Raw genomic sequence first — 27,239 nt, forward strand, 5'->3', positions numbered from 1 at the left:
AATCTGCAGCTGAGATACCAGAAATATTCGAGCATATGGCTTCTTGCTAGAAATTAACCTTTATTAATGTTTGTTTCGTTCATTAATTTCAGAAGCATTATAGACAGAAAAGTGGAGGTAATGGACTTGTACCACTACTGAAATAAGCCCTTCACATTAGAAGACGACATGCACATTCAGCATCACTTATGGTTGGACAAAAACAGCTGTGACTCTGAATGTATTATATTAATAAGAAGCAACATTGCATTTTTCTCCTGAAAATATCAAGTAACGTAACAAATGGATTCTGCTTCCAATATGACAGTTTTGGTTAATACTCCACATGCCTACAGGACTTTGCAATGTTAACACAGCACAACTCAGACATCTGTATAAGTGTAGCGAAATGAAAACAGCATTATTGAGTCATATGAATGCCTCACTTCTTTCCGACACAGTTCAAGACTCGGGATAAAAGTTTTACACCTGGTGTTCTATATGGCAACTTCACACACAAGAACTTTTTGCCGACACTACCACCACCTACATAAGTAAGCTTTTCCTGTGTTACTTTCAAGTACTGCACTTAAGCTATTTCTGATTTAACTGGAAGATCTGTACTTCCCACTTCCATATCAACAGCCTCAAAATGCATATTGTAGACTTTGGGCTATGTTACAGGTCAGTGTCACACCAAGATTGTGGAGAAGGGGGGGGGGGGGGGAGGCATGTCACTCTCCAACTAGTGTTTACCAGTAAATAAGTGGCGGAAAATTACGGGTATAGGACAGCTTAAACATGAGGAAAATGAGATTTTCATTATTCACTCACTGTATTTAACATTTATTATTCCTTTAAAATCGCATAACAACTTCAATAAAACACAGTTTAATCACTCAACTGCACACGTATTTCACAATTATGTCACTTTTAAACTGCAAATCCTCTAAGAGCTGTCTTGAGTCTTCACGAGTCTCTCTCAACAGCCTTGGTGTGGATAGATACGTACAGCAACCAGTAAACAAGAGTCAGAACTGTGTCTGCAAAATCACAAGGATTATTAAACAATTTTTGCTGTCACTAATTACAAGCAATATAATTGACAGAGTAGATTGCTAATATTTGCTGTAATAAAAGCCACTCAATGGGGTATATTTCACATTTGCAAGAACGATCTTACTGAAGTAATTAAGTCCATCGAAACACTTAGAAACTAACCTCTTGTCTGACGAAAACGGCCTAAAGACGCAGTGGCAATTTCTCCAGACCTGTTGACAATGATATTTTGAGTTATCAATTTACTGAGTGACTGAAATGTAGTTCGGGTACCTGTGAACATAATATGTTAGAATTCATTTTCTAAACACTAACTATTACGCTACTGTATGGCTACTTACATATTAATTACACTATTAATATTTTCACAGTTGTTTCTTTAATACATAATTAAAGCCAACGGAAGAACAAACGTAAAACATACTTACCAATGATAGGTTTGTTGGGATGCAATTTTCTGTGTGGGCAGATGTAACTTTTTCATACGTTGGTAAGTCGCAGAAGTCACAGAAATCACGGAACCAGCAGAAGTCACAAAAATCGCGAAAGTAGCAGAAATCGCAGTGGAGGAGGGATACACGACCTACGTTCCTTAACTGCGACAAATCGCAGTTAAGAAGAACAGATACTGAAAAGTAGCATTCACAGAATTCACTGATATCGGAAAATCGCAGTTTAGCCCATCACTACCTTATAACACACTTATCTTCTGCTGCCTTCACTATTACCTCCACCAGAGCTACCCATACTTCTTCTACAGTCGTTCCCTAATACTCTCTCTGAAACTCTCTGCAGCCCCTGGTTCTATCAGGTTACCCAAATGCTGTTATGTATAATTCAAAATAACGTAATACTTATGTCCAACATTTTTAAAGGCTTCTCTTTAGTAGCTGAACTCGAACTTATGAAAATAAAACGAAAGTAACAGTTGTTTACAGTAGGTATATCTTCAATGCTGTTATCTTTGCAACGAAAATGAAATTTTAAACGTTGTTGACATGTTGTGGTTGTTCAGTTGTTTTCCTCCCAAAGAAAGTTTGTTTGTTGACATTGTGATAGAAGTACCGGGAAATATTCTATGAATTGACAAGGTATGTATGATGTTAGAACGTCTACGACTGTGAAACTATATTGTCTTCCGTAGTGTGAAAATGCGAAGCGTAATTTCGATGTACTAGTTTTCTTATTAAGCTTTTGGCTTTGGAGTGGTTATATTTGTTTATGTTTTTCGTAATGACAGTAAGCCGCATTCAATGCGTAATTGTGTTTGTTGAGCTAGGTACACTGTTAGCGAATATGTGGTACCGAAAATTCAGTTTGATCCAAAAAGTCCCATCTTAGTACGTCTCAGATTTTGCGGATTTTCCTCGACGCTCTCCTTACAGTAAAAAATCCTTTGACAATCACTGTTGCTAAGACGACACTGTCCGGAACTTGGAATTTTAACGAACGTGATTTGCTGCAAGGAGAGGCAGGAGTTTTGCATTTCGTTAATCTCATCTTCCAAGACAAGTCGTAGGGTCAGTATTGCCTCGCGTGTCCCAACATTTCTACGGAATCCAAACTGATCTTCCCCGAGGCCAGCTTCTACCAGTTTTTCCATTCGTCTGTAAAGAATTTGTGTTAGTATTTTGCAACCGTGACTTATTTAAATGATAGTTCGATAATTTTCGCACCTGTCAACACTTCATTTCTTTGGGAGTGGAATTATTATATTCTTCTTGAAGTCTGAGGGTATTTCATCCCTCTATACATCTTGCTCACCAAATGATAGTTTTATCATGGTTCAATCCCCCAAGGCTGTCAGTGCTATGTCAAATTCTTCACGCAGTATCATATCTCCCATATCGTCTTCATCAACATTCTCTTCGATTTCCATAATATTGCTCTCAGCTACATCACCCTTGTATAGACCCTATATACAATCCTACCACCTTCCTACCTTCTCTTCTTTGCTTAGAACTGGTTTTCCATCTGAGCTCTTGATATTCATACAAGTGATTCTCTTCTCTCCAAAGGTCTGTCTAATTTTCATGTAGGGAGTATTTATCTTACCCCTAGTGATATATGACTAGACATCCTTACGTTTGTCCTCTAGACATCCCTGCAGAGCCGTTTTGCATTTCCTGATGATCTCATTTTTTGAGACTTTTGTATTCCTTTTTGCCTGCTTCATTTAGGGCCTAGTGCTTTTTTATATTTTCTTTCATCAATTAAAATCAATATCTCTTCTGTTACCCAAGGATTTCTAGTGGCCTGTTTTTTTTATGTAGTTGATCCTCTGCTGCTATCACTATTTCATCTGTCAAAACTACCCATTCTTCTTCTACTGTATTTCTTTCTTCCGTTCTTGTCAATCGTTTCATAATGCTCTCTCTGAAGCTCTCTTCAACCTCTGGTTCTTTCAGTTTATCCAGATTCCATCTTCTTAAATTCCCACCGTTTTGCAGTTTCTTTAGTTTTAATCTACTGTTCATAACCAATAGATTGTGGTCAGAGTCTACATTTGCCCATGGAAATGTCTTACAATTTAAAACCTGGTTCCTAAATCTCTGTCATACCATTATATGATGTATCTGAAACCTTCCAGTGTCTCCAGGCCTCTTCCTTGCATATAGCATTCTTTCATGATTCTTAAACCAAGTGTTAGCTATGCTTTGCACAAAATTTTACCAGGTTGCTTACTTTTCATTCCTTATCCCTAGTCCATGTTCACCTACTACTTTTCCTTTCCCTACTATCGAATTCCAATCCCCCATGAATATTAAATTTTCATCTACCATAACTATTTGAATAATTTCGTTTATTGCATGATACATTTCTTCAATCTCTTCATCTGCAGAGCTAGTTGACATATAAACTTGTACTACTGTGGTAGGCTTTGGCTTTGTGTCTATCTTGGCTACAATAATGCATTCTGTATCCTGTTTGTAGTAGCTTATCTACATTCCTGTTTTTTTATTCATTATTAAACCAACTTCTGCGTCCTCTTATTTGATTTTGTATTTATAACCCTGTATTCAAAAGACCAGAAGTCTTTTTCCTCCTGCCACTTAATTTCATGAATTCCCACTATATCTAACTTTAACCTATCCGTTTCCCTTTTTAAATTTTCTAGTATACCTGCCCAATGACGCAATCTTAACATTCCACACTCCGATTGGTAGAATGCCAGTTTTGTTTCTGCTGATAATGATGATTGCCTGCTTAGCCACCATGTGATCTGAATGAGTTACTGTTTTACATCTGGAGTATTTTACCCACCCAAGAGAATGCCATCATCATTTTACCGTCGAGTAAAGCTGTGTGTCCTCGTTAAATATTATGGCTGTAGTTTCCCCTTGGTTATAGTCATTGACGGTACCAGTACAGCTAGGCCGTGTTGGTTGATGTTACAAGCCCATAGTCAATCATTCAGGCTGTTGCCCCTGGAAATATTGAAAAGCTGCTGGCACTGTTCAGGAACCACATGTTTGTCTGGTCTCTCAACAGATACCCTCTGTTGTAGTTGTAACTACGGTATGGCTATCAGTATCACTGATGCATGCAAGCCTTCCAACTACTCTCAAGGTGTTTGGTTCATGGGGGTTATTACCCCTTTTACATCGTCACAATCAGATGTAATTAGTTAGGGTATTGTTAGTAGAATATGATTTATGATGCAAATAATTACAATGTTCATAATTCCTTAATTTACAGAAACATACGGCATTGTACATACAGGAAGGAGGGGCAGTGACTCAAAGATAGACTACACGAAGCAGGCGCAATGACAAAAACGAAACAACGAGCCAGTTTACCAACATTACCATGTTAGCTGGTGACAATTTCACCTTATTCATAAGGTATAAGGTACATGTGTTGCTCTCCAAGTGGTGTAGTTATCAGCAAGTACTTAACAACAATCACATTTCTTTTTACACATTAGTAAAAGAAAATGTTCTGTTGCACTAACATGTTTCAGTACAGAATGTAACATAGTATTTTGTGAGAGTCTAATAGAATTCAGTCTGACATCTAAAATGATTATGTGGACTTGTGGTGCTTATTATTTAACAATTTTCCTATCCTGTGTATCCTCCTCCCCATTCTTTTTCTTCTTCTTCTTCTTCTTCCCCCAATTATTATTATTATTATTATTATTATTACTATTACTATTACTTTAAAATAATCAACAAAGGAGGCATGTATTAGTTCATATGTCTGTTATCGATCCAATAGCTTTTATTTTCTGATGTGATATGTGTGTCAATACTGGTGAAACAATTGTCAAAGAAAAACATGTAATTCAGGAATTCTGATTCTGGGATCATGTGGGTTATGCCATATATTACCCTTACACCTGAAGGCTCCTCTTTGTTTTCCACCATTCCACAGGGCGAAAAATTGTAAAGAAAGCTATTGGAACTCATAAGGCACTTAATTTTTATCTAAATTTCATAGGCTTTTTGTCAGGGCAGTATAGTGGTTAGAACAAATGCCTAGTGGGCAGAAGACCCGGTTTTAAATCCCGTACAAATTTTCATTCATTACTTCTGTTGGTATATATACAGCAAAGATATTTCAAAGGTGAAAAAGTCTCCGGAACCATCTAATTTCATTTGCTTACAATATATTCAGTTCTGCGCATCCAGGGGTACTGTGCCAATGATACATGTAACACATGGTGAGGAAATAATAAATGCATTTAGAATCATTATTGATCTTGTGGAAGATACAGATCAGTAAGGTGACATTTTTTGCGTATTTTCATTCAGTGTCATATAAATAATGTTCTGGGATAATTCATCTTTACGAAAGTCTTCATTGCTCAAAAGTGTGCTGTAAAAATAATATGTGGAGCTCACCCATAATCATCTTGTAGACATCTGTGTAAGGAGTCAGGCACTCTGTCTACTGCCTCACAGTTATTTATTGCCTCAAGTAGTTTATTATAAATAATACACCAAGGTTCAAAAGGAATAATGATGTACATAATTACAATACCAGATGGTAATGACATTCTTTATTCCATGTTAAGTTTCTCTTTGACTTTTTCCACATCATCACTATTTTTGTGCAAAAATATCCATGGATCTTGAAACTAGCTAACTTTCTGGAGGTGGCTGTTTACCAAAAGTTGAATGAAGCAATTCAACATGGTTGTTGAGTTGGTCTCTTAAAATAAGTTTCAAAAATTTTGTTTGTGGAAACCTGCACATAAAATTTCCATTTCTACACAATGCTTTTTCTTTAAATATTCCTTGTAAAGAAACTAGTCAGGTGATGTCTGACCTACATTTGTTTTAAAACTAATAAATTTTAAAACTATGTCAGTGTCATGTCTCAGTAGTGTCTTCTAGTGGTTGTTTGTAAAAAAAATTAAAAGTGATCCTTGTACAGAGCCACACTGCTGACAAATAGTTTCAGAAAATACCTACAGACACTTAAATGTATATTAGATGTTAACATATTCCACAGTTTAGCATAGCTTTTTTTGCTGTTGGCATTCTACATTTTATATTCATTTTATTTATGTTCTTCATACAACCTCTTGACAAGCGAAGTCCGTTCTGTATAATTGATCTACATAGTTCCTCGCATATGCAGACAATTAGGTCCTCAGCAGACAATAAAGTTTTTTTCCCTCTGAATTTTAATTCATTTTCCTTTACTGCTTGCTCTATGCATAGATTGGATAACATGAGACACAAGCTTCAGACCACTCACCCCTTGTCAAGAATTAGTGCTTCTATTTCCTGCCCTTATTCTCATATTGATGCAGCCTGGTATTCATTCACGCCATAGACAAGCTTTTGTTGTCTGTATTTTATCTTCAATAACTTAAGAATTTCAAAGAGGGCATTCTAGAGAATGTTGTCAAAAGCTTTTTCAGCATCTTTAAATGCTAAATACACAGGTATTCTCATACATAACTTCTAAGACAGACTGAATGGTTAATATTACCTCACACATCTCTACATATATCTGGAACTGACCAACCTCAGGATGGACTTCTACCATTTGTTTCATTCTTCTGTAAATAATTTATGTTAGTATTCTAATAACGGAAATTTGTGGGTGGAAAAATATGTACAATAAGGGAAATACAAGTACCATACTCACCTAAAGGAAACTGATGTGTGGCACGCAAAAACCTGTAACAGAAAACTATATTCACACTAGCTTTTAAGCTCTTGCTATTTTTGTAGTACAATATATATATACATTCACACGCACACAACCACACAGACACTCAAAAGTACACTCCCTGGGTATCAGCAAGACTGTGCAGATGGGGGTGGGGAGGCGTTGCGATAGGGAAGGATGCACGAGGCACAGAGTGATAACAGGGTAGTGTGAGGCAGGTCTTTCAGCTGTGTGTGTGTGTGTGTGTGTGTGTGTATGTGTGTGTGTGTGTGTGTGTGTGTGTGTGTGTATGTGTGGAGTGAGTGCAATGGAGAGGGAGGAAGAAGAGTATTGGGAGAAGGCTGTACACAATCAGCAAGGAGGAGAGAGTAGTGTGGACAGAAGAGAAGGGGAAAAGGTAATGTGAGACAGTGGTAAACAGATTAGCAGATATTTAGGCCAGGGGGAGAACACAGGGTGTGCTGAATTCACAACTGAGAAACTTTTGCAGTGGGAAATATCTAAATAGCCAGTGACATCTTTACTGATGTAATTTGCAACGTGTTTGGCAACTAGATAGTGAAATATGTGGTTTTGCCACAGTTTTTTGTGGTGGATAATCAGAAGACAGTTCCTTAGCTGTCTTGCCCACATAGGATCCTGTACAGTAATTGCAGCATAGCTGATGTATGATATGGCTGCTTTCACATGTTGCCTTACTTTTTATTGCACAGAGGGAATGATGTCTATGAGTGGACCATGGCAGGAGGTTATGTGGGACAGGTCTTGCACCTGGTTTGATCGCTAAGGGATCTTCTGCATTCATATATTTTCTTCTTATGTCAATTCAGTTCAATACATTGTATCAAATAAAATTCAATATTTTGATATGTTGTGCAAACATTTCTGCTGGACTTTACCATTATGCCTAGTTTTTCCTCTGCTGCCTTTACTGTTGTATCACCCAGAACCACTCATTCATCTTTTGTTATATTCCCTTTACCCATTTTAGCTTCTTGCAGTCTAGTGTGCACGTTCAAAATCTCATCAATCTCACATTATTTCAACTTACACAGCCTGTATTTTGTAACTATTAAGGTAGCATAAGGATTCTTAAGTTTCTGAAAATGTTTTTCAGTTTAAAATTGGCTTTCATAATATGTCTTACCATTATGTAAACTGAATCATCATCTCATTTTATCATCCATGTTTCACTTCCATACATGGCTACACTCCATACAAATACTTTCAGAAACGACTTCCTGACACTTAAATCTATACTTGGTGTTAACAAATTTCTCTTCTTCAGAAATGTTTTCCTTGCCACTCTACTTCGACCATCATCAGTTATTTAGCTCCCCAAATAGCAAACCTCCTTTACTACTTTAAGTATCTCATTTTCCAATCTAATTCTCGCAGCATCACCCGATTTAATTCGACTACATTCCATTATCCTCGTTTTGCTTTTGTTAATGTTCATCTTATATCCTCCTCTCAAGACACTGTCCATTCCGTTCAACTGCTTTTCAAGGTCCTTTACTGTCTCTGACAGACTTACTATTTGATCGGCAAACCTGTCTCTAACAGAATTACAGTAAATTGTCATCGGTGAACCTTGGAAAGTTTTTATTTCTTCTCCATTGATTTTAATTCCTACTCCAAATTTTTCTTCTGTTTCTTTCACTGCTTGCTCCATATACAGATTGAACAACATTGGGGATAGGCTACAACCCTGTCTCACTCAGTTCCCAACCACAGCTTACCTATCATGCCCCTCGACTCCTATAACTGCTCTCTGGTTTCTGTACAAATTGTAAATAACCTGTCACTCCCTGTATTTTACCCGTGCCACCTTCAGAATTTGAAAGAGAGTGTTCCAGTCTACATGTTCAAAACTTTCTCTAAGTCTATCGATGCTAAAAAAGTAGATTTACCTTTCCTTAATCTATCTTCTAAGATAAGTTGTTGGGTTAGTATTGCCTCACATATTCCAACATTTCGACGGAATCCAAACGGATCTTTCCCGAGGTCAGCTTCTACCAGTTTTTCCATTCACCTGTAAAGAATTCGTGTTAGTATTTTGCAGCCGTGACTTATTAAACTGACATTACAATGAAATCCAGACGATTAGCTGCTTGCAGGCATTGATAAATATCCACGGGGGCAGTTGAAAATGTGTGTCCCAACCGGGACTTGAACCTGGTATCTCCTGCTTACATGGCAGACGCTCTATCCGATTGAGCCATCAAAGACACGGGATAGTGCAGCTGCAGGGACTTACCTCTGACACGCTCCCTCTGAGACCCACACTTCCAACTTACTGTCCACACACTACATTTGTAATGCCCCTACCCACTATACCCATTACTTGCGGCAGTAACTCTACCGATTCCCGTAAGAGTTTGAGCAATGTGAGTGCATCTACACTGAAGAAGAACAGATACCATCTTCATATATTAAACTGGTAGTTTGGTAATTTCTCACCTGTCAACACTTGCTTTCTTTTGGATTGTAATTATTACATTCTTCTTGAAGTCTGAGGGTATTTCGCAGTCTCCTACATCTTGCTCACCAGATGATAGAGTTTTGTTAGGGCTGGCTGTCCCAAGGCTGTTAGTAGTTCTAATGGAATGTTGTCTGCTCCCGGGGCCTTGTTTTGAATTAGGTATTCCAGTGCTCTGTCAAACTCTTGATGCGGTATCATATCTCCCATTCCTATGTCCTCTCCCATTTCCATAATATTGCTCTCAACTATGTCGCCCTTGTATAGACCCTCTATACACTCCTACCACCTTTCTACCTTTCCTTCTTTGCTTAGAAATGGTTTTCCATCTGAGCTCTTGATATTCATACAAGTGATTCTCTTCTCTCCGAAGGTCTGTCTAATTTTCCTGTAGGCAGTATCTATCTTACCCCTAGTGGAATATGGCTCTGCATCCTTATGTTTGTCCTGTAGCCATCCCTGCTTAGCCATTTTGCACTTCCTGTCAGTCTCATTTTTGACACATTTATATTCCTTTTCGCCTGGTTCAGTTACTGCATTTTTATATTTTCTCCTTTCATCAATTAAATTCAGTATCTCTTCTGTTACTCAAGGATTTCTACTAGCCCTTTTTTTTTTTTTTTATTTATATATATATATATATCTAGTTGATCCTCTGCTGCCACCACTATTTCATCTCTCAAAACTACCCATTCTTCTTCTACTGTATTTCTTTTCCTCATTGTTGTCAATCGTTCCCTAACGTTCTCACCGAAATTCTCACCAATCTCTGGTTCTTTCAGCTTGTCCATGTCCCATCTCCTTAAAATGCCACCTTTTTGCAGTTTCTTTAGTTTTAATCTACAGTTCGTAGCCGATAGATTGTGGTCAGCGTCTACATCTGCCCCTGTAAATGTCTTACATTTTGAAACCTGGTTCCTAAATCTCTGTCATACCATTATATAATCTATCCGAAATCTTCCAGTGTCTCCAGGCCTCTACTGCCATGATTCTTAAACCAAATATTAGCTATGACTAAGTTATGCTCTGTGCAAAAATTCTACCATATGGCTTCGTCTTTCATTCATTACCCCCATTCCATATTCACCTAATGCTTTTCCTTCTCTTCCTTTTCCTACTATCAAATTCCAGTCCCCCATGATTATTAAATTTTTGTCTCCCTTCACTATCAATAATTTCTTTTATCGCATCATAGATTTCTTTAATCTCTTTGTCATATGCAGAGCTAGTTGGCATATAAACTTGCACTACTGTATTAGGCTTGGGCTTCATGTCTATCTTGCATTCAATAATTCGTTCACTATGCTGTTCGTAGTAGCTTATCTGTGCTCCTATTTTTTATTCATTATTTAACCTACTCCTGCACTATTACCCCTATCTGCTTTTGTATCTATAACCCTGTATTTGCCTGACCAGAAATCTTGTTCCTCTGCCACCGAATTTCATTAATTCCTGCTATATTTATCTTTAACGTACCCATTTCCCTTTTCAAATTTTCTAACCTACCTGCGCAATTAAGGGATCTGACATTCCACACTCCGATCCATAGAATGTCAGTTTTCTTTCTCCTGAAGTAAGCACAAGCCAATAATTAAAATGTTTGTTGTAATTACAGATATTTCTGGCAGGCTTTGGTTCTTGTATTCTTAGCTGCTATACAAAAGCACGAATGATTCACACCAAACGGGCTCCAAATGGAGAGCTAAAAACACAAAGAAGGAATATTAGGAAAGCAAGGGTTCATACAGGGACTTCAGTGCCCAAAGAACAGAATATGAATCATATGGATGGAATAAACTATTTGATGAACGGCACTAAAGTCAAGATTTCTGTATCACGTAAGTGATCATAGTTAACTGACATCAGATTGTTGCTGCATGAATTATTTTTATGTTGTACACTTAATTCTTAGTTCAATTTAACTATTATAGTGAAATAACAGCCTAACTTATGTGTGAGAATATTCAAATAAGATATCGATGATATTTTGGTTGAATGTAAACAGCATAATATTTGTTCATTTGTCATATTGTTGTCTGCACAAGACTAAATTTGGTTATTGGTAATCACAGCCAGAGTTAAAGTCCTGTACAGAACTGGTCCAAATGAAATGTAACATGTCAGTTTTACCATTTACATGGGAAACACAAAGAGGAGGAAATATTACTTTAAAAAAGTTATTTGGAACTGGTCCTGCCAGTATTTCAAACTAATTTCCAGAAAATACAATTTATTTTCTGCATGTAGAATATGTTGTTTTTATCTTTAGTTATAGTGCATAACTGACAAGGAAATATTCGACTGGTAGCATTTGTAACTGAATGATAAATGTCAAACGCCAGGGACATCCAGTATGACATGTACTGAGGCCTCCACCCTCCCTCCTCCCCTACCAAAGCACCAGATAGATGTATGCTTCTGACTCCACAATTGGGTGTCTACAATACTACTATTTAAATTAGCCTCTGAGTTGCAGTCGACATTAATCCACCCACTCAGCAGTCCGGCCTCATTGGCCAGAGACAGAGATCAGTGTGTGTGTATGTATGTGTGTGTATTTTCTACTTCAGAAGAAGACCCTCTGATCAATAGCTCATGTGTTTAGCTGTTTCTTCATTGTGCCTATCTGCAACTCAACATCATCAGTATACAGTGAGTATCAATCTATCCTTTTCATAATATTGCCATTATTCCATACTTGATTCCGTGTTTGATTTTCTACTCTGCAGAAAGGTGTACAAAAAGGACATAAGTAATTACTGGGATATTCCATTACCATTAATATTTGTACCATGCAAGATCCTCTCCAAAGTTCCCCAGAAAAGAATTAAAGATCATCTTGATAAAAAGGTTGGCAAGTACTAGGCAAGTTCCAGGCAAGGACATTCTTGCCCAGAGCAGATTTTCAATATGAAAAATATGATCAGGTATAAGACGACTGGTAGGTACGACTATATGGTTGTGCTCATTGACTTTAAAGAGTGTACAGCTTGGTTGATTGTGGGTCATTATTGAATATTCTAGAAGAATTTGGGATGGGTCATAAATATAGAACCCTGTTTGATTACTCTGCAGACACTAAGTCTGTGTTAAGATTGAAGTTCGTTTACAAGAAATTGGACCCCTTTGAAATCAAAACCAGTGTAGGTCAAGGTGGTGAGCTCTTTCCACCCCTTTTTAACTGTGCCTTCAAAAAGATTATTTGATAATGGAGGAAAATATGAAACAAGAAGAGAAGAAAGATAAATGATACAATGAAGGCTTTCCCGACCGGATGTTTCAACTGCTGAGAATTTTTCTGGGTTGTATGGCCGTGGTCCATGGAACTCTTCAATCCCTGACGTTTTGTCCAAGGCTACGTTGGACATCTGGTTTACAACCACATATTGGCAAAACTGATTCTTATGTACAAGACTCTCATCATTTTACTGAGAAGCTCAAGGGATTAACTTTGGCTCCTGAGGATATTCTTGTCTGTTTTGACATAGTGTCTTCATTCACTGTGATTCCACTTAAAAAAGTTATGGTTTACATAGTGGATGTTTTCCCAGCAGATTTGACTGCTCATTTCAGACACTGCCTTACCTCTAGTCAGTTCCAGTGCGAAGATGAATTTTATGAGCAGGATGATGGTGTGGCCATGGCTAACCCATTGAGTCCTATGATTGCTAACTTTTATATGGAAAAATTCGAACAATGAGCTCTGGAAAAAGTGAGTAAGAAACCGTGTTGATGGGATCAATACGTGGATGATACATTTGTTGTTTGGTCACATGCCAAAGAAGCTTTAGAGGAATTCTTCTGTTATTTAAATAGTATAAATCAAAATATCCAGTTTACAATGGAATATCCTTCTTGGATGTCTTCATCATGAGGTAGACTGATGGCAGCTTGAAACATAAAGTATTTCAGAAGGTTACACATACCGACAGATACATGCATAAGGATTCCAGTCATCATCCACAACAGTAAAGAGGTGTATTTAAAAGTCTAGTGGACAGAGCTAAAAGAATTTGTACGCCGGTACACCTGGACGCTGAGTTAAAACATCTAAAGCAGGCTTTTGAGAAGAATTGATCCTCTAGTAAGGAAATAAATAGAGTTTTGTGACCAAATAACAGGAGGCCTAAGGGCAACGGTAGGGCACAGCGATGGAAGAACAGGGTTTCTCTACCCTTCATCAAAAAAAGTGACGGATCAGATTGGCAAGATTCTAAGGAAACACGACGTTCGACTGATTTTCAGACCAACTAAGAAAATAGTCCAAGCACTTCATTCCATTAAGTATCAGCCCCAGAATTTTACGAAAGTCTGGAGACACTTGTGTTCCAGCCATTTCGAACATGCGTTATTTTAAAGCAGGGCATAAGGATGAGCATGGGATACTGCACCAATTTATTGTTTGGCGGCAGGCGAAACTGGAAGGGAGATAATTCATTCGCGCTGGCAAGTGTTCAGTGCAACCTGCCAAGAATAAGCAAATATGGCCCGTGGCTGGCTGCAAAGAGTAATGTAGCATTGTATTGTTAAAAAACAAATGGAGAGACTTGAAATAGTGACTGTTTATTAAACGTTGAACTGCTGTTGAGAGTACATGGACTGGACGTGGATAGTCAGCCTCGCTAAAAGCTTATGTATTAATTGTATTCAAAATGTGTAATTAACTGATTCTGGGTGCCCGGTAATGTGTGGACTTACGTCATAAAGTTTAGTTTTTTTTTTTTTTTTGTACAAATGGAAATAAATATGTTCTGGTGCATTGAATGACATTCCAAGAGTAGCGTATTTTTTTAAAAAATAAGTAGAGAGAGAGTGAAAATTTCCCCTTCCAAGCAGTGAAATCTTCGGAGAAGCGTCCGGTGCTAGCAGAAGACATCGGCGCTGCAAGAAAGCAGATCCAGCATTCTTCAACAAGTATGTCCACGAAAACGCTTAAGCTGTATAGAGAGAGCTTAACATTACACCGGGCCACCGCACCCTCTGTCTGCAAGTGGTGTATATAAGATCCTGTGTACATGTGGCAAGGTCTACATTGGAACTAGAAAGAGATGTGTGAATACACGGTTGAAGGAACATAGAAGTCTTTGCGACTAGGCAAAATGGACGAATCAGCCGTGGCAGAATATGCTCTTCAATCAGGTGATCACGTAGTGAAATTTTCGGAAACTGAAGTTTTATGTACTATGACGATCTATTATCATGGCTATATAGAGAAGCTATCGAAATATATAAACATAGGGATAATTTTAATAGAAAAGGAGAAGCCATGAAACTCAGTGATATATGGACTGTGTCACTACAGTACTATAATTGATATGTTAAAAAAAATGTCTTTGACAATGTTTATCTCTGCTATTATGTGATGTCCAGACTACGCCCACTTTCCACGGTATTTAGGCCACTCTTTGACGTCCGACTCGTCAGTCGGCAAGACTCAGTACAACCAGGAGCATCTGTGAAGATGTCCAACGTAGCCTTGGACGAAACATCAGGGTTGAAGAGTCCCATGGACCACAGCCATACAACCCGGAAAAATTCTGAAAGAAAAATGGCTCAGACTAGGACCCAAACTGAAATGGATGTATGTTGATTGCTTGGGCTTTGCGGATGACCTAACCATTTTTGCCAACAGTATTAACACGGCAGTCTGACAGATTGGTGTATTGATGTGTATCTATAGCTGAGAAAGTTAGATTACATATCTCCTTTGAGAAGACAAAATACATGACAAACAGCAATGGACCAGAATGGAAGATTTTAAACCAAGGAATGATTGTTTTGTGAAGGAAAATTAATATACCTAGATGGGATAATCCAACCTAATGTTTTAGAAGAGGAAATGGTCAATCTTACAATCTGCAAATTATACCTAGTGCGTAACCTGACAAAAATGTCTATAATAAGAAGTTGCTGAGCATTGGTGCGAAGTGAAGACACTTCAGTATGGTTGTCAGACCAGAAAGATTGTAAGCTTTGGAGACTTTGACTATAAATAGATGAGGACTAGTCATTATATTAGTCCAGAAAGAATGTAAGATATTAAAGTAAAGTTTAGGCAGCAGACTGATTAATAGACAAGTGTTGGAGATCAAGTGCGAAATGCAGAGAGAGAGAACCAAAAACAATATTATTGAAAGGAAAGTTGCCTCTCACCCTGACTGTCACAAATACACTTCCGGCCAGCAAGGTCTTAGTAAAAGTAGCCCCCCCCCCCCCCCCCCCCCCCACACACACACACCTCACTTGCAGGGGCAGTACCTACCTGAGCAATTCAGAAAAGCTGATGTTGGTGGGAAGGATCCAGATGGCACAGGCTTAGAAGCAGTCATTGAAATTAAGGGTGTCATTTGGGCAGTGTGCTCGGCAACAGGGCAATCCACTTGTTTATTGGTCACAGTTTGTTGGTAGCCATTCATGCAGACAGACAGCTTGTTGGTTGTCATGCCCACATAGAATGCAGTACATTGCCTGCAGCCTAACTTGTAGATTACATGACTGGTTTCACAGGTAGCTCTGCCTTTGATGGGATAGGTGATGTTTGTGATTGGACTGAAGTAGGTGGTGGTGGGTGGATGTATGGAATAGGTCTTTCATCCATGTCAACCACAGGTATATGATCCATAAGGTAAGAGGTTGGGAGCAGGGGTTGTGTAGGGATTAACGAGTATGTTGTGTAGGTTCAGTGGATGGAGGAATTACTACTATAGGAGGGGTGGGAAGAGTAGGGGGCAGGACCTTTCTCATTTGAGGTCACAACAAGAGGTAGTGAAACCCTGGTGGAGAATGTAATTAAATTGCTCCAATCCTGGGTGGTACTGATTCACAAGGGGAATGCTAATCTGTGGCTGGGCGGTGAGACATTGGGAGGTTGTGGGAGATGGGTGAGTGGGAAGATAAGGCATGGAGATTTGTTTTGAATGTATTAGGATCCCCAAATTGAGCAAGAAGAGTTAGAAGGCACTGTATTAAGACTCGTGTGAGCTTTCCAAATTATTTATTGTTTCCAACCACAGTGCCCTTGTACACCTCTGTCTGCGTCACAGGGCCCCCGCAATGCTGAGGTAGCACCCCAGGGGCCCGTGCAATGCAATGTTGTGTCAAGCCGGCCTCGGCCATCTGCAGAGCTCCTATGGCATCAGGATGTGCCGCCTGCTGACTTAACTGTCCGCATCCTTGTTGTGTAAGCGCCGTTCCGAGGAGCTGCTGAGCAGCCCGCTGACAACTGCAAGATTGTCCATGCTGTGTTCCCTCATCGGTGTGTCTTACGATGTGGCAGCAACAAGCGCCTGCAATCCGGCATCTGAATCTGCGGCCCTTGCCCCAGGATGCCTCTGCCGTGTGTTGGAAGCCAGGACGACTGCCCGCGGTAGCGAGCCATAGAGTGGCCTGCCGCTGGCTGTCTACAGACCCTGCATTGGCCTCAGAGGGTTGAACGGGCTACACGCCATGGACTGGAACGCTGGTGCCCCATCTGCTGCTGCTGTTAGTTGGTGGTGTGACATGCCCCACCGTCCAGGAGAGCTGCCACACTGGAATGACTCACGTTAGAAACCCGCACCTATTTATGCGCGGCTGCATGCCTCTGTTTTGCCATACGCGCTGCTTCCTGTCACATAGTCGTAACACACTAGGTTGGCCAGTGTGCCCCTTCTGCCTGTGATTTGCGACGTGCAAAACTGCTACGTATACTCTTTCAGCAATTTGATGGCCCTGTGGCCTCTATTCTGATTCACGACTGTTGGTATGAGTAACTCACTGCAATCTGGCCCACACCTGGCTGTAACTTGTACTCAGAATATTGCACAAAACTAACTTTCCCTATCCTAAATGGTGGTGCCGCTGCAATAGATAACATCCACAATTTGTCATAAACTCTATCCGAAAAATATTGTCTTATTATTAAAGGTTCTCATAAGTCAAGGACACGTCAGAGGACAACAGAAAATAGTTCAGATGTACAAGAGGTCCATCAGTAATTGCAAGCCAGCAGGAAAACAATAGGCAAGATGAGAGTTGCTGAAACTTTGTGAAGAGTTCAACAGATTTTCTGTGTACCTAAACAAGACCAGAGCAAATTAAGCAGTCTATGGAAAATCAGATTAAAGAAAAAGTGCAGGAATGTAAGTAATATGGCAATGTCCCGACAGAGTGACTGATTCATTGTCCAGTGCAAACTGCAGAGGATATAAAATTGAAATTTGGAGAGGGTGTGGATCTCATATTTTAGGCATCGTTTAAGATGGGATTGTTCGAAATTCCATTCATAAGGATGTGAAATAGGTGACGAAAGGCTTTTTGAAAATATGTCACTATTAAGACAATTTTGAAACTAGAACAACAAAAATTGTATTTGGTTTCTGTCAGAAATAAAAAAGTATGTGTTTCAACATTTTTGAAAATAAAATCATTATTAAAGAACTACTAAAGGATTTTTAAAGCTACATCTACGAAAATTGGTATTTGCCTTTCCAGTTACAAATTAAAGAATATAATTTCAGTTTGTTTGGAAATTCAGCTCCATAAGGGAGTGAAATAGGGGATAAAAGATTTTTGAACCTATTTTATTATGAAAGCATCTTCAAAGCTAAATCATGAAAATTTGTATTATTCTTCTCTGTTAGAAATAAAAAAAATTACGTGTTTCAGTGATTTTGGGTAATCAGCCCCTAAAAGGGTGAAATAGGGGATGAAAATTTTTAAGGAGATATTTTATTAAAGTTAAATCTATGAAAATTTGTATTTCACTTCTCAATTATTCACAATGAAATATGTGCAAGGGATGAGGGTTTCTATGGAAATATCACCACAAGGTAGCAAAATGCATGGTTAACAAAAACCTTGCTGTCCTACTACAAGAATTGTTTATTGATCAGATGTACATTTGGAGGATGCTATGCTTTATAGTGTGAAAAATTTAGGTGTTGGAATTTGTGAACAACATACAAATTAAAGGGAGAAAAAAATCTGTGCAGATCATACAGTCTACATGAGCGAAGGAGAAGGTGCTAAGCTAGTTATCAGTAAATGACTGACTAACAGACACAGACAGACAGATTCTGACGCATGGGAATTTATTTGTTCCTTTGGCCAGTAAACCAACTTTCCCGGACTAAGTAGCATTATATTTTTTTATCTTTAAAGAATGGTCAAAATAAAGCAGGTTATCAGCACGTTATGACAGTGGAATCCAAACAACAGAGATTATTAGAAACTTTCAAAAATAAGTCAAAACACCAGTAATAGTTTTTATTTGAAAGATGGTCTCCAGAAAAAGTCCAACAAATTCTAACACTGGTTAGTTGTGCTTGTGAGCATTACAGCTGGAACAACATTATCAAAAAGCACCTGCATCTTTATTCTCAAAAAATTCTGTTGTGTTTGAGTTAAAGATTCCAGGGAAACCAGCATGTATTCAGGTCTGAATGAAGTGATACCGGACAGTTGGGTCCTAGATTTTTATCATTTCCTCAGATTATACTTTATTTAGCGCACAAAACACATGCAATTGTAGATCAGAAAAATTTCATTGTCACATTCAACAGATGTCTCACAATGCTAATGTTGTGTGATCTGTTACTTTCTCAGCTAGTTTTATTTTGGCCACCAAAATTATTCACCTACAATCTCAGAATGTTAAGTGACAGAGGCATGATTAAAATGAGGATGAGGACAGCTGTGGTGAAATCAGATGCAGTGTCATTTTTACGGTGTATAAAATTGAAAGTAAAGTCCAAAGTTGAAAAACTCAGTTTTACTCTGGTAATTATGATCGGCAGCAGAAAAGAATAGTTATAAGAGTCGAGGGGCATGAAAGGCAAGCAGTGGTTGGGAAGGGAGTGAGACAGGGTTCTAGCCTCTCCCCGATGTTATTCAATCTTTATATTGAGCCAGCAGTAAAGGTGGTGGTGGTTAGTATTTAACGTCCCGTCGACAATGAGGTCATTAGAGACGGAGCGCAAGCTTGGGTTAGGGAAGGATTGGGAAGGAAAGCGGCCGTGCCCTTTCAAAGGAACCATCCTGGCATTTGCCTGAAACGATTTAGGGAAATCACGGAAAACCTAAATCAGGATGGCGGGAGACGGGATTGAACCGTCGTCCTCCCGAATGCGAGTTCAGTGTGCTGACCACTGCGCAGTAAAGGAAACAAAAGAAAAATTCGGAGTAGGTATTAAAATCCATGGAGAAGAAATAAAAACTTCGAGGTTCACCAATGACATCGTAATTCTCTCACAGTCAGCAAAGGACTTGGAAGAGCAGTTGAACGGAATGGACAGTGTCTTGAAAGATGAACATCAACAAAAGCAAAATGAGGATAATGGAATGCAGTGGAATTAAATCAGGTGATGCTGAGGGAATTAGATTGGGAAATGAGGCACTTAAAGTTGTAAAGGAGTTTTGCTATTTGGAGAGCAAAATAGCTGATGATGGTCGAAGTAGAGAGGATATAAAATGTAGACTGGCAATGGCAAGGAAAGCGTTTCTGAAGAAGAGGAATTTGTTAACATTGAATATAAATTTAAGTGTCAGGAAGAGGTTTCTGAAAATATTTGTATGCAATGTAGCCATGTATGGAAGTGAAACGTGGGCGATTAATAGTTTGGGCAAGAAGAGAATAGAAGCTTTCGAAATGTGGTGCTACAGAAGAATGATGAAGATTAGATGGGTAGATCACATAACTAATGAGGAGCTATTGAATAGGATTGGAGAGAAGAGGAGTTTGTGGCACAACTTGACTAGAAGAAGGGATCGGTTGGTAGGACATGTTCTGAGGCATCAAGGGATCACCAATTTAGCATTGGAGGGCAGTGTGGAGGCTAAAAATTGTAGAGGGAGACCAAGAGATGAATACACTAAGCAGATTCAGAAGGATGTAGGTTGCAGAAGGTACTGGGAGATGATGAAGCTTGCACAGGATAGAGTAGCATGGAGAGCTGCATTAAACCAGTCTCAGGACTAAAGACCACAGCAACAACAACAATATAGATAGTATACAATTTTTTTTATTATTATTTTAAGAATATGATAATCCTAATCAGAGCAAAATGCCTCGGACCTTTGGAGGTGATGGAGTCCCACCTCTAATTGACAAGGGGGACTATGCTCCAGACTGAACGCTGAAAGGCATAATCAGTGTTAAACGATGATGATAAAATCATACAAATTACATCTGATGCCATTTTCTTCAGTTTACCAGCTTACACAAAAACACAGAGAGAAAATAAGCCCCTCTACCTGCCTTTCATTGATTTGGGAAAACCCTTTGATTGTGTGCCCCAGCAGTTGATGGGATTGTGATATTCCAGAGATACTTCTTAGCTGGGTGAAGGCATTGGCAGCCTAGTGAAATGCACAGCAGGACTGTCATAAAGCTGCTATCATCAAGAGTACCAGTGATCTACTTTGCTAGTTCTTTTGTAAATACTTATCAACGACACCATCACAGAGGATTTTATGAAGGAATTCCCATAGGCTCTGGTATACTATGAACATAATATGCTTGGTACCACCGCTAGAGAAAAATCTGCAACAAACTGAAAAGTTTTGCGGTAGACTCCAACAGCATGGCCTCCATATCAATTCCCAAAGATCAAATACTTGGTAAAATGCAAGTTCCTGGTTCCATTACTGCAGAAATTAAAGTTTCCAGATCACATACTAAATATTGGTATCACAAATGATGCCTCTAGATAAGGGTCACTACAGCTTCGATGCAGTGGTGTAAAATCACCAGAGTTTTTTGTAACAGAAGCTCAAGTATATTGGACAGTGGTGCTACCTCCCACTATATGACACAGAGTGGCACCCATTGCCAAAAACAACCAGAAGATGGGATAGTGACAAGAACAACCTAAAAGCAACTTTTGTATTACACGGTGTATTGATTGAATCGTGAATTTATTTATTTCAAAGCTTTTCCAAGAGATTCAGAGAGTAATTTTATGACAACCAGGATAAAGATGAGACCACCTCCTCTGCTAACATCAAAATATAGTAATATGTAAAATAAGGGGAAGACAACCACTCACCTATAGTGGACTGATGTTTGAGCAAAGACACAAACAACAGAAAAGTGTTCACTAGCTTGTAAGCTCTGGCTCTTTCTAGTAGAAAGCATGGGCGTGCGACACTTGCCCACTCAAGCTCCACAACATCCTAGTCCATCCTTGTCACAGATATCATATCCCAGTGAAAGATCCAGGTGCAAAACCTGCCCAATTCACCCACCCTGCACTTCCTGTTCCACTATATTCCTGTCTCAGATTTATCCTGTCCCATCAGAGTGAAGTTACCTGTAGAAGCAACCATGTCATATATCAGCTCTGCTGCAGTCCTTGCACAGCTTCTAGTAGATAGACACAATAAAAAACACACACACACACACACACACACACACACACACACACACACACACACACACACACACAAATTTCACGCTTTCGCAACCCAAGGTTGCTTCATCAGGAAAGAGGGAAGGGGAGGGAAAGACGAAAGGATGTGGGTTTTAAGGGAGAGGGTTAGGAGTCATTCCAATCCCGGGAGCAGGAAGACTTACTCTAGGAGGAAAAAAGACAGGTATACACTCTCGCGCGCGCGCCCTAACACACACACACACACACACACACACACACACACACACACACACACACACACACACACACGCACACACACACACACACACACACACACACACACACACACACACACCCGTCTGCACATATACAGACACAGGCAGACATATGTAAAGGCAAAGAGATTGGGCAGAGATGTCAGTCGAGGCGGTAGTACAGAGGCAAAAATGTTGTTGAATGATAAGTGATGTACAAGGGTTGGCAACTTGAAATTAGTGGAGGTTGAGGCCTGGTGGGTAACAGGAAGAGAGAATATATTGAAGGGCAAGTTCCCATCTCCGGAGTTCTGATAGGTTGGTGTCAGTGGGAAGTATCCAGATAACCCTGACGGTGCAAGACTGTGCCAAGATGTTTAGCCACACGGTGATCCTCATTACCAACAAAAACTGTCATCCTGTGTCCGTTCATGAAAAAATAGACAGTTTATTGCTGATCATTCCCACATAAAAGGCTTCAGAGTGTAGGCATGTCAGTTGGTAAAAGACGTGGGTGCTTTCACACGTGGCTCTGCCTTTGATCGTGTACACCTTCCGGGTTACAGGACTGGATTAGGTGGTGGTGGAAGAGTGCATGGGACAGGTTTTACACCGGGGGCCGGTTACAAGGGTAGGAGCCAGAGGTTAGGGAAGGTGGTTTGCCAGACGTAACAGTTCCACAATGTTTTTCCCCTGGTGATATATGCTTCTAAATTCTTGTTTGCCGTCTAGCCATTCCTGCTTAGCCACTTTCCACTTCCTGTCAATCTCAGTTTTTAGGAGTTTGTATCCCCTTTCACATGCTTCATTTACTCCATTTTTATAATTTCTCCTTTCATCAGTTCAATTCAATATCTCTTCTGTTACCCAAGGACTTCTACTAGCCCTTGTCTTTTTACTTATTTGATCCTCTGCTGCTTTCTCTCTTTCCTCTCGCAAAGCCACCCATTCGTCATCTGCTGTATTCATCTCCCTTGTTCTAGTCAAATGTTGCCTAATGTCTCTCTGAAACTGTCAACAATGTTTGGTTCTTTCAACTTGTCCAGGTCCCATCCCCTTAATATCCTACTTTTTTCCAATTTCTTCAGTTATAATCTACACTTCATAACCAATAAATTGTGTTCAGAGTCCACGCCTGCATGTGGCAATGTCTTACAGTTTAAAATCTGTTTCCTAAATCTCAGTCTTAACATTAAATAATCAATCTTAAAACATTCTGGTGTCTCCTGGTCTCTTCTACCTTCTTGTATGATTCTTAAACCAAGTGTCAGCAATGATTAAATTATGCCCTGTGCAAAAGTCTACCAGGCGGCTTCCTTTTTCATTCCTTTTCCCCAGTCTATATTTGCTTCTCTTCCTTTCCTGCTGTTGCATTCCAGTCCCCCATCACTATTAAATTGTCATCTCCCTTAACTATCTGAATAATTTCTCTTCTTTCATCATACATTTCTTCAATCTCCTCATCAGCTGTGGATCTAGTTGGCATATTAACTTCTACTACTATGGTCAGTGTGAGCTTTGTGTTTATCTTGGCTGTAATATAGAGTGGTTTCTCTATCCTGCCCTCAAGAATGGAAAAGAAAACTGAGTATGTGTTATGACAATCAGTTTGGCTTCAGGAAAGGAAAGGCACCAGAGAGGCAATGCTGAATTTGTGATTGATAATAGAAGCAAGACTAAAGAAAAATCAAGAGACCTGGAAAAAGCATTTGACAGTGTAAAATGGTGCAAGATGTTCAAAATTCTGAGAAAAATAGTGGTAAGCTATAGGGAGAGACAGGTAATATACAATATGTACAAGAGCCAAGAGGGAATAATATGAGAGGACAGTCAAGAACTAAGTACTTGGGTTAGAAAGGTTGTAAGACGTGTTGCAGATTGATATTTGTAATTATAGACACTTTGGAAATATTGATTATCCTTGGATTAATGTTTTATATCCATGTGTACGTTCCTTGGGGAGAAATAAATTAATGTTGTATTGGAATCACGGTGTTGTGTGTCCATAATATTTTGGTGCCAAAACCCGGGAAGAAATTGCGATTTCCTGCGTGATTTCAACAATTAACGGCTTACTTCACGCTGTAGGAAACAAGAGACGATGTCGCACCGCATCACAAGCTATGTCCATTCCAATATGATATGATTGCATGAACTGGTTGCTTCAAAACAATTTTTGTGGCTTTATGTTGCAAGCCTGAAACTTGTACTTAGAGTAGCTAGTTTTGTTGAAAAGTTTTCGTTCACTTATGTTTGGGCATACACTGCTTGTTAAACATTTAACCTATTCACAAGTGCACTTGTAAACAATCTTACAACAGTCGTCTTTAGTAAGACATAATGCAGGACAAATCAGAGATACAGTTAGCAAACTTCAAAAGAAAGCGAACTAGGGATAGGACTAATGCTACGCAGTTTTGTGCGGCTGTTGATGCTCTTTCCCCAGAAAACCCAATGTTATGTTATCTAATAATATTCAGCAAGCAGAGAAGAGATTTGCTTCACTGGAGAAAAAATTTACAAAGGACAAGAAACTGAAACAAATTTACGAGGTGCAAATGATAGAACAGATCAAGAAGAAACATGTGGAAGTCACCCCTTCTGGACAGAAATTGCGTGACGCATTTTGTCTGCCACATCATGCAGTAAAGAAAGAAAAGTTAGGTGTCATCAAATGGAGGATTGTATTTGATGGTTCGTCACACGACCAGAATGCACGTTCATTGAATGACTCTTTAGAAATAAGTCCTAATTTACTTCCTGAAATTCTTTCAATATTACTGAGATATCGTCTACATCAAGTGGCCTTAATTGCCGATATCAAACAAGCATTTCTACAGTTAGTTCTTCATAGGAAAGATGGAGATCTCACGAGGTTTTTTTGGTACAAAGTAATCGTAGATCAACAAGGAAACTATATTACAACTGACAAAAGTATTACATACCGCTTCACCCAGCTACCTTTCGGACTTACCTGCAGTCCGTTTCTTCTTGCAGCCATGCTGAAAGAACTTGCTGTAATGCACAAAACGAATTTTCCGCAAGGTGCTTTACTTGTTGAAGATAATATGTACATGGATGATTTTGTAGCAGGTTCTCAAGATGACAATGCCGTAATTAACTTATATTATGAGCTTACATCACTCATGGGACAGACCAGTCTACCAGTGGCAAAGTGGGCTACAAATTCAAACCATCTGATTGGAATATGGCAATCAGAAGGTGTCATAAACACTACAGATACGGAGGTACTGGGAGTCCACTGGAACACACAGACTGATACGCTCAGTGTTGTTCACAACAATGTTACCGACAATGTTATAAATCTTTCTGCCACTAATCAAGAAGTAGTAGGAAACACTGCTATATTCTATGACCCGCTGGCTTTGTTGTCGCCTGTGTCCCTCACTGCAAAAATATTTTTTTAAGAAATTTGGTCAAGAGGAATTGAATGGGATGAGCTTTTACCCCTTGAACTTAGCAAGCGCTGGCGAATATGGGTATCAACATTGCCGTCATATTCACACATAAAAGTGCCCCGATGGGTTGGTGTATCTGGAAACACTCAGCCATAAATCCATGTCTTTTGTGACGCATCAGAAAAGGCCTACGGAGCAGTCCTTTATGTACTGTGCACCACAACAAATATGGTATCAGTCCATTTAGTTTGCAGTAAAAACCAACTACCTCCCATGAAAAAAATAACTCTTCCACGGCTGGAACTTCTAGCGACACTTCTTGTATCAAGACTACTTCATTATTTCTGTAAGGCCACGAGCTATAATGCAAGTCGTGCAACATTGTGGACTGACTCAACTGTAGCCTTAGGATGGATACAACATGACCCTAATTGATGGAAAACCTTTGTGTCAAACTGTGTTACAGAAATACTACGAATCCATCACAGTGGAGGCACTGCCCTGGTGACGAAAATCCAGCTGATCTAACGTCCAGAGGTACACAGCAGATAAACTTCACCATGCTTCTGTATGGTTCCATGGACCTGCTTGGTTAGGAAAGAACAGAACACAGTGGCCTCGAATTTTACAGATGGAAGAGCACTCCTTACAAGAAAAGAAGAAATTAACAGACCAAGTCTTCATGGTACAAACAATGATTCCTATTTTAACAGCTACACGGTACAGTAGCTACTTCAAGCTGTTAAGAGTTACAGGATGGGTACTTCGCTTTAATCGGCACTTATTGAAAGAAAACTAAGAGCATCAGATTTGGGCGAAGCACGCACTTACTGAAATCAAATTGTTCAACAGCAACATTTTGCGCTCGAACTGCATGCACCATACAACAACATGCCTCTACCACATAATTCTCAGATAGCTCGCTACAACCCCTTCTTGGATAATGGTCTCATTTGTCTCGGTGGACGGCTGCAGTTTGCAGAATTACCCAGAGATCAACGCCACCCGATTCTTCTTGAAGGACATAATCATTTCACACGTTTACTGATCCAGCAGACTCACATTCGTTTGCATCACCTTGGAGTAAACATAGTGTTATCTGAACTGAGAACAGAATTCAGGATCCTTAGAGCTCGACAGGCAATTAAACATGTTCTATACCATTTCCTACCTTGTAAGATGGTGAAAGCTGACGTGGTTCAACAAACTGAGGCTCCATTACCAGCTGAACGAGTCTCACCACTGAAACTATTTACAGAAACAGGTATTGGCTTTGCTGATCCATTATATGTCAGACAAGGACATATTATGAAGAAAGCATATATTGCTCTATTCACATGCGCAACAACACAAGCGGTACACCTGGAACTATGCTCAGATATGTCAACTGACAGATTTCTTCAAGCCCTACAATGGTTTGTCGGAAGACGAGGAGTGCCCAGCACAATTTACACTGCTAATGCTACTATCTTTCATGCCACGCACTTAGAGCTGAAGGAGCTCTGGCGGGCTCTCATGACAAGCAAGATGCACAAGTACCTCGCGCCTTGGTGTGGAGGATTCTGGG

The 27,239-nt window shown here is 39.4% G+C and overlaps 1 protein-coding gene and 1 long non-coding RNA gene across 11 annotated transcripts in view; one reads left to right on the plus strand and one right to left on the minus strand.

The window, feature by feature from the left end:
* The window catches only part of LOC126326043 (uncharacterized), a 58,596-nt gene that overhangs the window by 10,325 nt on the left and 21,032 nt on the right, over positions 1-27,239 (plus strand). For 2 of the 10 annotated variants that reach the window (XR_007560495.1, XM_049995491.1), the window contains exons 1-3: positions 2,006-2,129; positions 4,738-4,890; positions 11,265-11,487. Coding sequence is in view for 7 of the 10 variants with exons in the window: in XM_049995491.1 (XP_049851448.1) it covers positions 4,849-4,890; positions 11,265-11,487 (265 nt within the window). In the remaining 3 variants the exon portion in view is untranslated. Of the gene's footprint in view, positions 1-1,599; positions 1,980-2,005; positions 2,130-4,737; positions 4,891-11,264; positions 11,488-27,239 lie in introns of those variants that run through there. The other 8 variants (XM_049995508.1, XM_049995518.1, XM_049995500.1 and 5 more) reach the window with 8 other exon arrangements.
* Positions 813-1,596, minus strand: LOC126326141 (uncharacterized). The gene is made up of 3 exons (XR_007560543.1): positions 1,467-1,596; positions 1,201-1,311; positions 813-1,022 (listed from the first exon to the last, which is right to left on the minus strand). It is a non-coding gene; the product is annotated as an uncharacterized LOC126326141 (long non-coding RNA).

This window comes from Schistocerca gregaria, chromosome 2 (genome assembly GCF_023897955.1).
Source record: "Schistocerca gregaria isolate iqSchGreg1 chromosome 2, iqSchGreg1.2, whole genome shotgun sequence".
In the NCBI taxonomy this organism is placed as follows: Eukaryota; Metazoa; Arthropoda; class Insecta; order Orthoptera; family Acrididae; genus Schistocerca; species Schistocerca gregaria.